At 39.7% G+C, this 11,549-nt stretch overlaps 1 protein-coding gene across 1 annotated transcript; it reads left to right on the top strand.

Moving 5' to 3' along the window:
- Nucleotides 1-1,406: 1,406 nt before the first annotated feature.
- Nucleotides 1,407-11,417, top strand: gtpbp2a (GTP binding protein 2a). Its single transcript, XM_062430738.1, has 12 exons — nt 1,407-1,792; nt 2,940-2,966; nt 3,362-3,546; nt 3,778-3,886; nt 3,992-4,189; nt 4,486-4,660; nt 7,798-8,017; nt 8,146-8,281; nt 8,400-8,458; nt 8,543-8,714; nt 8,981-9,145; nt 9,301-11,417. Exons 1-12 carry the CDS (start codon nt 1,589-1,591, stop codon nt 9,478-9,480), a joined length of 1,830 nt encoding a protein of 609 aa, XP_062286722.1. The 5' UTR covers nt 1,407-1,588; the 3' UTR covers nt 9,481-11,417.
- Nucleotides 11,418-11,549: the final 132 nt, after the last annotated feature.

Genomic DNA, 11,549 nt, shown 5'->3' with positions numbered 1-11,549 from the left:
ACCATGTTGCCAATAACTGGCTTCAGGTCCAATGTAATCTGGAGGTGAATGTAATAAATCTGCCAAACAAATGTGTTGAACAAGTTGAAACAAATCAATTTAGTAACATTTTAAAATCGTGTTCACAATAAGAAAATGGTTAAAATGATTAATTAATAGTCAGGTATTTTTTATTTAACTTCCATTGAAATAAAGTGAACTTTGTTTAGGTTGAATCCCCAAAAGGCCCATGGAATTTGAACCAATATAGGAGTCCTATTCTTAACCGAAAACACATGATGGCACTATTTCCCTGTAGTTGATCAAAGGACACACCACTCAAATTTCTCTGTATTTGTGAGTATTTTCATTTTATGTCAATTGATTCTTCTACTCTGCCACATGTCAGAGGTAATATGTACTAGTTAGGTCTACTTTGCAAATACACATTTTACATAAAATAACATAATGATGACTATATGGGCACTGCATTGTTAAAGATTAAACCAGTGGCTCTCAAACTTTTCAGCTTGTGGCCCCTCACAGAACTGTTTTTGTGTCTCATTTTGTAGACAAATGTAAATATTAGAGAAACTATCTGAAAAATGTATCCAAATTCATATTACTAAACTGTGTTTTTTATTCTTCCCTGCCCAGGTCAAACAGGTCAAACTAGCTCGGCCTCCATCAGCTACAACAACAACTAAAAGTTAAAGTTATTCAATACATCAGTTTATAGCCTGGTTTCTGCAATATAAATACTTTAACTTTAGTGCTTTGAATATATTTAGCTGGTAATACTTAAGTAAAGCATATTCCACCACTGCATACTGCAATAGTGTATAAAATAATCATTGTTAAGAAGTATATTATATATTAGCCTAACCTTAACTCAGTATCGATGAATAAGAAGAGAGTGAAGAACAACTAAACTGATCAGTTTGTTGGTGAAACACCGAAAAAAAATTTTTTTCTGAATCTAACGCTTGAAAGTACTTTGTGGTCGGCTGTATTTCCATTGTTTAGAATTTAATTCCTTGATATATATGATATAAAGTCTTAAAATGCCAGCGTATAAGTCAAACTCCATGTCAGACACTAGATGACAAAGTTGATGACATTTTGTTAGATCTAGTGTCATCACACTCTTTGTAAACAACTGTTTGTTTTTTCCTTTTTCGTCTGATGCAAAGTGCTGCAAAAGCGGTGTATGTATGTTGTGTTATTTTACCTTGGTAGCTAGGAAGGGCAGGCGGGGTTTATACATACACACGATCTCGTGCGAAAACGATGAGAAGCGCTCACCGGCGCTGAGCGGTCATTTAAATCAAGCCCACCCTTTGACATCTAGCGCCGTGACGTAGGCGCACTGTAAACTCAAAACGCTCGTCTGGGACGGTGCTGCTGTTATTGTTCGGTTTGAAGAGTTTAGGGGGGGTCGTCGGTGCCTTGTTTTCATTTTGGGGGCTGTAAGCTACCACCAGCAGGGTAATTACTATACTAAAATACAAACACCTTCATGCCTGGACCGCTGCACATTTTAATACATCATATTTGTCCAGGTAGTGGAAAGCTTGCAAGTTTAACGCTAGGTCTTCAAAAGTAGCTGATGGATGCGCGGGTATCGGAGTTATTTGGATCAGGAAATGGACACGGCTCTGGATCTCAAGGTGTTGCGTCCAATGTTAAGCCAGGAAATGCCTTTGGGATGGGGGTAACTCCTAAAAAAGCTTCTGCAAAGAACAAGAAAGCAAAGGCTCGATCTTTCCGCAACTTCAAACCGAGCAATAACACCCCATATCTACCTCCAGAGGTAAGCCTGAAATGACGCCAACAACACTGCCACTAGCAAGCAAGCGTAGTCAAGCTAATATTATTTTGCAAAAGTCTTTCAATCAGTCTGGCTTTTGTTTGTGTGTGCTTGTTTTGGATGTATAAGGATGATAACACTGGACTGTTCCTAGCATTTCCTGTCCTTGGGCTTAGCTGACTTGTGACTGAACCTGCAGTGACACGTAGCTAGTCGGAGGCGACAAAGAAAATGAATTAGGGTGTTTTTTATTCTGCTAACATTAGCGATTTTGGTGCTTACAATGTGCCCATTAGGGTATTGTTAACAATAGCAAGCCAAATATGTGCTATAGATAATTATAAGTCTCGTTCTACCGCTGGGCTGTGTTGTGCTTGCTAGCAGAGGAGGAACAGCTGTGTTTGTAAATATCTAACAGGGGGCGGGTGTGTACTCGGTCGACCATTGTATATTTAGCTAGTGTGAATGTTACAGCCACTGACTTTCACTCAGTCAAGGACTGTGTTACTACACAGTAACGAAAGACAGATAGAGATTGAGATTGATTGATTTATCAGTAATGCAAAAGAAAAAAAAACATTGAGCTCAAGCAAGCTAAGCTAAAGCTCAGCCTAGTTTAACATTTGTAGCCTAATAGAGGCAGTTTGGGGTTTGATTTATAGTTTATTTTTAACATCAGTGTAAGTAGTTGAAGGGAGATGAACACCATGACCATGAACAAGTGACCATGGCACAAGTCTCAACATGTTTCATGGCTTCAATTGTTGTTTCAGCCGATGTACAATATGAAACCAGCTCCACTGTCCTCCACTGATCATTGTTTGGATACATGTGAGACATTTGTCCCACTTGTACCAATATTGGCCAGCTAACCCTAAGTGGAAATTGACTTTAACATGCCCATATGCTTTGTCTAATAACACATTAAGTAGCTGTGTATTAAGGCAAGCTAAGCGGCTGGTCAGTTTGTATAGCTTTCAGTGACTACCTATTCACAGTAGTGCACTCACTGCTCATTCAGTCAGATTGCTTTTCTTTGTGTCTTTTAACAAATCAATGACCTGTTGTCTCACCTCTCTACAGTCTGACAGCTGTTGTTCCCGTTCTGTCTCTTGTCTGACGCTCTTTTGTTTCTCTTTCTACCTCTTAGGCCGAAGAGGGAAATATAGAGTACAAGGTAAGCAAATTAGGTGTCATGCTTGTTCTCAAAGTGAGTTAGTTGCTTCATATAACACTTTAATGATGATAATTTGTGGTTAGGAGTGGAGTACATAAATATGTCAATCATCACTGTAACGAGCTGTCAGCATTATGTAGGTAATAAGTCAGAATGTATATTTGCAGTCTCACGTGGACACCACTATGGATTAGCAAGATAATTTGTGTATCATCTGGATAGCTGCTTCTGCCATTACATTAACAGATATTTATTTACTCATTTTTATGCCCTTAGTCCTTTTGTGATGTTAGTTATTTTCGTCAGAATGTTTTAATGACTGACCACACCCATTTTAGGCATACATTTCTAAAGTTTAGGTTTTAGTTCTGATTTCTGTGATCTTTCCCCTCTAGCTGAAGTTAGTGAACCCAACGCAATATCGTTTTGAGCACCTGGCTACACAAATGAAATGGCGTCTGCAGGAAGGTCGCGGAGAAGCTGTCTATCAAATTGGTGTTGAGGATAATGGCATGTTGGTGGGACTATCAGAGGAGGACATGAGGGCATCACTAAAAACCCTCCATAAGCTGGCAGAGAAGTAAGTCCAGAAAGTATCTAATTCACTTTTTATGGAAAACTCACTGAATTGTGCCTGTTTCACGTTTAGTTACTGAGTTAACACTGTCCCTAATCAGAACCAAATAAGTAAATACAAAATAAAATAAATTAATAGCAGATAAAACATGGTAAGTAATAGATGATATATTTGTGATTGCATTATCTTGACACCATATTTTATTTATTTGTTTGTTTTTTTGTTTTCTGACAGAGTTGGAGCCGACATCACAATTCTTAGAGAGCGAGAGGTGGACTATGACTCTGATGTGCCTCGTAAGATTGCTGAAGTTCTCATTCGCAAGGTGCCAGATGACCAGCAGGTTAGTAGGGCCGCAGTGCATTGTGCTTTTTGGCTGTTATTGTACTTTTGTTTTTGATTAGTTGATTTAAAAATAAAAATTAAAAAAAATCTTTTTTTCCTTAAGTTCTTGGACCTGCGAGTAGCCGTACTGGGTAATGTGGACTCTGGCAAGTCCACCCTGTTGGGTGTTTTAACACAGGGTGAGCTTGACAATGGACGGGGAAGAGCGAGGCTCAACCTCTTCAGACATCTCCATGAGATCCAGACTGGACGCACGTCAAGCATCAGCTTTGAGATCCTTGGCTTCAACAGTAAAGGAGAGGTGAGGAAAGAACACTAGAGAATCTTTGATGTGTACCCACCCGTAACACAGGGTTAATACAATACTTTTACTTTTACTTATCAAGATGTTCAAAGGAGATAAGACAAGAAAACATGGTCTTAGTAATAGTGATGTAAAAATCAACACTACTCCATCTACAATAATGTGAGTAACTTATATTTAGCTAGACCTATACTTCTAAATCAGTAACTGAAAAATAAGTTGATGCTTTTTTGCGCTCTTTTGTTTACATAATCTTTTTCATGACACTGCATATTTGGTTCATGTTTTCCTAGGTTGTGAATTACAGCGAGTCTCGGACAGCAGAGGAGATTTGTGAGAGTGCCTCTAAAATGATCACATTCATTGATCTAGCGGGTCACCACAAGTACCTGAAAACCACCATCTTTGGCCTCACCAGCTACTGTCCTGATTTCGCTATGCTGGTTGTCAGTGCAAATACTGGTATTGGTGAGTACGGATTAATTAGAGTTCAGTTCATTATTTTAAGCGTAATTTTATGTCAACTAAAAAGTCTGCATGTCTCTCTGTGTGAACTTTATTCAGTTGCTTGACTACTCAACAGTGAAACGAAATTTAAAGTGTCATAGGGACACAGGCTGTCAGGCAGTCTGAAACACACCGCCAGTGTTTGTTTTCACCACAACTCCACACACTTGCAAACATGTGATATCCAAGCTTATGTAACAGACTAGACGCTCCTGCCTGCCACTACTGGTCCCAAAATATCTCAAATACCATCCATTCATGTAAGAGTCCTCTGACCCACCTGAGGTAGCTTTGTGCTTGGTCCCATGTGGATTTGGTAAACCTGACACACACAAGGGGGTCAGTAAGCTACTGACTATGTCAATAATGCTGACTTTCACCATATAACTTACAGCCCAAATACATACAGACTATAGGCTTTTACAAGCAAGGGCAAGGCCCGTTGTTTTCTGTCATAAAAAGCAAACAAATTAGTTTAGACTGAATTTCACCCAGATTGAATCTCTCTGCACCTCAGAACATATTGTTTTCTGCTTCATATGACATTTTTAACCCAGTTTACAGTAAACACATTTACTTGTGGAAGGCAGCAGCTCAGAATATACTTGCAGTAATAGAAATGAAGAAAAATGACAAGTAAATTCTTATAAGTGGTTAATCGTGTGAGCCACACTTGTGTGCCATGTGTTGTGCAAATTATATTTTTATAACATTATTTTCACCTTTTCCTATTTTTTTGATCTTCACTCATTTATGCTCTTCACATAACTTTCAAATTTTACTCGAAAAACAAAAACATAACTTGTTACCTTTTTCATGATAACATTAGAACAGTTTTATTGTTGAATAGACTCAGTATTAGTGTGTTATGTCTGTGTTATGCATTATCTTTTCACCAACTTAGACATTTTATGATAATAGTTCAGACTGAGTGCTTGAAGCTTGTATGATATGCAGGTCCAGGAAATAATGTGAAACTTGAGTTGCTATTTTTGTTTTTTTTACTTCCTGCACAGTAAGTAGCAAAAGCTGTAAAACTAGAATGCCAATTAGTTTGTGGGATTCGAACCCACGCCTCTAGGGGAGACTGCGACCTGAACGCAGCGCCTTAGACAGCTCGGCCATCCTGACATGTGAGAGGGGGTGTTAACTCTGCCAAACTACTGTGAGCCAGAGGGGGAGGAGGGGCATTGACAGGCACAGCAAGTGGGCCCTGATAAGAACCCACTGCTCCAAGCGTGTGACCCTCTGTATGGAATCTGTTTTTGCTTTGCGCTTGAAAGCAATAGCATAATGTTTATAAAAAAATCTGTAGTTTAGTTTTACTTTTGGAAATGGCAAGGAGACTTGTAGTTGAAACCTGAGCCTTAGAGACAACACTCATTACTTAGTACTCTGGCTTGCTGCCTGCTGTCATGTTTAGTCATTAGGTGAACTGTATTGAGCTGCTGTTAATGTATGGCAGAGTGTTTTCAGGTGTATTTAAGTGCTCATTTCCCTTATTGCAAAATGTTGTACAACAACTCCAACCCACATCCTGTGTTTTAGGCTGCAAAAATCAACAAGGAAACAAAATGTTTTCTACCTGCAGTAGTAGAATAACTGGATGAACATGTAGAAAAACTTTGGACTACTAAGGAATGATCAAAACATAGTCACAACCTAATTAAAGAGCTGCTTAAAGCTGGATTGATTATCGTTATCGCCATTTGTAAAGAAACATGCAATTTAATGGTTGGTCTACATTGGACCTGGATATGTTGTTCTTTTCAGTAAATAAGCACTATTTTATTTACATTCATTCAGTAGTAATATGCTACCTCTAAAAAAAAAAATTACATCTACTGCTGTAAAAACTGATAACTAAAGTAATTTCTCTTCAGGGAAAATAAGTTCAGTCCCAATGCTTAGAAAATACTGATTTCAATTCTGATACGCACAAAAAATACTTTTAGCATTTGAGCCACATGAGGCATAACAACAGTGTGGATATGGAACAAAACAGCAATACAACAGCATTACTACACTGCCGATGAAAACTGAAATAGGCTTCAAAGAGGACTGCTGATTATCCTCTGGAAGTCTGAGTAAAAACCTTATTCATTGGTTGATCATTTTGCTTACATTTCTCCCCTACTTACCCTGCAGGTGTTGCTGTGTTTGTGTGAGTGTCTGTTCTAAAATAGGGCATGCGGGGAGAAATGGGATCAAGAATGAGGACCACACTAGCTATGCAACAGGCAGAAAGAGGACATGGGTGTCTGCAACCCAAGAGTCCCAGCTTTAATTATGAAACAGAGTAATGGTTCCGTGTAATGCATAGGTCTGTCGTATCTGTGACAAGCCAAAAGGCTGGTAATCATCTTGTATCATTCTGTGATGCTTTGCCAAATATTTGGCACCACCACTTCAGCCATATTCACATTTAAAAAGGACTGTGTAGGGATTTTCCTTATGCATCTCTACCCTGAATTAATACCCCGACCCCAGCTGATGAAGGGTCTGGGTATTCTGAGTGTCTGTTGACCTGTAAATGAATGTCGTGGTCATGAATGTTGGGGACATGATCTACTATACATACCTTTCTCTGTCACGCGCCGACTTTGTTTACAAAGAAACATGAGCCACTAGGACACTGCTGGCTCTGTGAGATGACTCTTTGGAAAAGACAACGTAGGCATTAGTGATACGATTGCAGTATGGTTGGATATGATCCTGAACTTCTACCGTGTTCCTCCTCTTATGACATTACACCAAACATACGTCATGGTAAATTACACCTGCTCTTATCTGTTTGGTCCCTTTACCCTCAGACTCACATTAAGTGTCAGCTTATAGATAAGCAGTGTTATCTCAGGTTACAATTATCCTGTACTCTACGGATATGAATTTGCTTATGCGTCTAAAATGGATGGTTGCCTGAGACATTTGATGCAAATTGATCTGTAGCAAAGCATTATATTCAGTACCAAGAATGAACATTGTGTGAAAGCATGATAAATGAGATGCAGCCGAAGATTTTGTGTAGTGAAATTGACACAGTTACGCAACTCTCTGACAAGACTTAACCTATTCTCTCCCTACTCTCCATCTTCCAGCTGGTACAACGCGAGAGCATCTTGGGATAGCCATGGCCTTGAAGGTGCCCATCTTCATCGTCATCAGTAAGGTGGACCTGTGCACACGGGCCACTGTGGAGCGCACAGTGCGGCAGTTGGAGCGTGTCCTGAAGCAGCCAGGCTGCAACAAGGTGCCTATGGTTGTAAGCAGCACGGACGATGCCGTCACAGCAGCGCAGCAGTTCGCCCAGTCTCCCAAGTATGAAACACATACATATACATAGTTGAATGAGTATATAAACCGTTTTTTTTGTAGTTAAGCAGAACATAGAAACTAGCCAGTGATGTCCGTGTGTCCTAATCATGTAACTGTGCACTCCCTGGCAGTATCACACCTATCTTAACCTTGTCCAGTGTCACTGGAGAGAGTCTAGAACTACTCAAGGTTTTCTTCAACATCATCCCTCCTCTCAGCAACAGCAAGGAGCAGGAGGAACTTATGCAACAGCTAACCGAGTTTCAGGTAGGTCTATGACACGTTTGTGTATGTATGGTACATAAGAAAACACCCTTACAGATGCAGTGTAAATACCAAAATGTCTTTGAAGATAGGATTGACAGCAATGTACATCCTGTTACAGGTGGATGAGATATACACAGTGCCAGAGGTGGGAACTGTGGTAGGAGGTACTTTGTACAGGTCAGTTTGTGTACCTCATGTTCTTCCTTCAAATAGCATTTTAGTGGACTTTTTATGACCCAGCATTCTCTTTTGACTGCACAGTGGTATTTGCCGTGAAGGAGATCATCTTGTCGTAGGACCCACAGATTTGGGCCAGTTCCACAAGTTGACTGTTGGAAGCATCCAAAGGAACCGCTCGGCATGTAGGGTACTCCGGGCTGGCCAGGCTGCTACACTCGCACTAGGCAACTTTGACCGTTCACTTCTACGCAAGGTCAGACACTAAATGCTGAATTCCTAGTGTGGTACTTTAGTACTGATTCATATGGAATATTTAATTCCAAACAATGTTATTGTCACTGATAAATCAGTTAATTAGATAGGTCTTGAATGACTACAATAAGAAAACTTGCAATTTGAAAAGCTTTTAACATGTGCACTGTATTTTTAAGATTAGTGGATTGTTAAAACTAAACTATATTTTATTATCTTACACACTGAAAATACATGTGCAATGTCCATATGTTTTTCCTCTCGCAGGGCATGGTGATGGTGAGTCCAGAGATGGATCCCACTATCTGCTGGATGTTTGAGGCTGAGATTGTGCTGCTCTTCCATGCCAAGACCTTCCACAAGGGTTTCCAAGTTACTGTGCACATTGGCAATGTGAGACAGACCGCCACTGTGGAAGCTGTGTACGGCAAGGTTAGTTCATTCACTGACCTTTTAAATATAAGTACTAACCCCAACCCTTAAACCAAACTATCCTAAGAAAATATTGTCCAACTTTACATTTTTGGATTATTCTAATTCTTACTTTCATTTCCTCTTGGTTCTCATGATGCATCAATGTGCCCCAGGAGGAGCTGAGGACAGGGGAGAAAGCAGTGGTTTGCTTTAGATTCATCAAGCATCCAGAGTACCTGAAGGTGGGAGCAAAGGTGCTTTTCAGAGAGGGTGTGACCAAAGGTATCGGCCACGTCACCAAGTTACAACCCATCGCGCAGTACCAGCCATCCCAAAGCGATGAGGAAGTCTAAAGTTTCTCTGAGAACCACACCAGAAAACACCGTCCCACCAGAAAACAAGGTGCTTCATATAAGCAGCCTCCCTCCGTCTGCCCTCTGTTCCCTGCACAGTAAATCCCTCTCACAGGATTTTGTTGTTTTTTGCCCCTTTCAACAGCCTTTTTGGCACCATCCTCCTAACTTCTGCCCTTCAGCGTTTTAAAGCACTGCTGATATTTTAGTCTGCTCTCTGGTGTTGAGATTTTATGGGTGTTTGTTTTTCATGGCACTGATAAGAGGAAGTTTTTCAGCTCTCTAACACATTCACTTAGCAACATCTACCAAAGTGAAATTGACTGTCAAGAACACCATTGCAATGCGCAGATCAAAACGTTGCAACAGGGAAATTGCTTTCTGACACCTGTGATGAAGTGCTGCTTACATTTTACACCTAAATGCACTCCTCACACTTGCCACACACTTGCACTGAAACGTACATGCCGGTGTGGACATACCTTTGGCAGACGATTGTTTACAAATTCAGTAGATGCAAGGATGAGATGCTCAGACATTAAGGTGTGATGTATCACCGATGTCATTGCCCCAAAGCAGCTGGTCTGTGAAACCAGCATAGTGCCTGACGAGCCTCTGATGACGAGCCTATGATCTCATTGTATTTAAGCACTCGTAAACGATAACTTGTTCATGCTAATTACTTGTGCGAGATAACAGCAACAGCAATGAGGGACATTTGTTGTTCTCAGACACAGCTTGTCAGTTGTATGGAGGCAAAAGTAATCTTTCAGCTATAATGCTGACAAGGGCACTTTATGAAGGTGGATGAGAGCATTGCGACGTATGCAAAGTTAGAACTTGACCCATTTTGTATGTCAGTCTGCCAAGATTACTCACATTGGCAATCACCTTGTAAGTGTTTTTTTCACATCAATTTGTCTGTGAGAATTATGTTTTTATTCACAAAAAATGCCTCTCGATAGTGCAGTGAGATGCTAAAGATCTCGCTGCCTTTCTTTCAAGTGCTTTAGTTACTCAGGTCAGTGTAGATATCGTGATAGACAGCATTCCACTCTCACAGAACTACTCCGGTGGAGGTTTCTGTTTCTGACTTGGGGGGGCGGGGGGTGTAGGAGACAACAAAGTTGTTTCTCCCAAAGAGATGTGTTTGATTATGCATTATACAGAATATAAAGCTGACTACTGATGCAGCTTTGTTGAAACTGCTCTGTTAAAAGCAATTATGTTTGAGGTACATCAATATCATCTCTTCATTTAAGTTACTGATGTCACTAACTTTGAAGGGAGGTTAACACAGTGCCTGATGGAACTACCATTAAGTAGCATTCTATCACACCCAAAGTTTTTACAGCTTAGTAAAAAAAAAACTTAAGTTGGTGCTACTCACTGAAGCAGCTTTTGATATCTAGATGACCTTGAAAATGAATGTTAATTGCTACTTTGTTAAAGGCTGCTGTTGGGCCTTATCGTGTCTTATTACTGCATGTTGATGTGATTTATACATAGATTGTTGTCCCACTGACATCAAGGATCAAGGCGACAACTGAAATGTATACCGTTTTGTTGCATTCACTTTGTTGTTGTTACGCACAGTTTGTGTGCACTCAAAGAGGATAAATGCATTTCAACCAAAATATTTTACAGCATTTATGAAGAGGTATATCAGATGTTAAAGTTTGTTTTTATGCGTCTGAGAAATATTTTATAGATTTCTAGTAGTTTCAGATTTTACAATTAATTCAGTTTTCACTGTTGGAGTCTTCTTTGTGACACCATCACGTCTTCACTTTTTTGCAATCAGATTTAAGACCTGTTTTCCTTTTTAATTGAAAGTGTAACATTTTTGATCATTTGGGTGAAATGCAATATTTATGTACAGATCCAATTTGTGTACATGGTGTACATGAATAAAACTTTTATTATCTCCTTAGCAGTTTTTCTCTTCATTGAAAATCATGTTTTAAACGATGTCTTCATAAAACCAGTTGTTTTTTTTAATCTGCTGGCGAACATGTCACAGAGCTATGACTCATTTCACAAAATTGAGTTGTAAAATTATTTGTAAT

Source organism: Scomber scombrus, chromosome 12 (assembly GCF_963691925.1).
Source record: "Scomber scombrus chromosome 12, fScoSco1.1, whole genome shotgun sequence".
Classification (NCBI taxonomy): Eukaryota; Metazoa; Chordata; class Actinopteri; order Scombriformes; family Scombridae; genus Scomber; species Scomber scombrus.
This window is presented reverse-complemented; position numbering and strand designations above follow the sequence as displayed.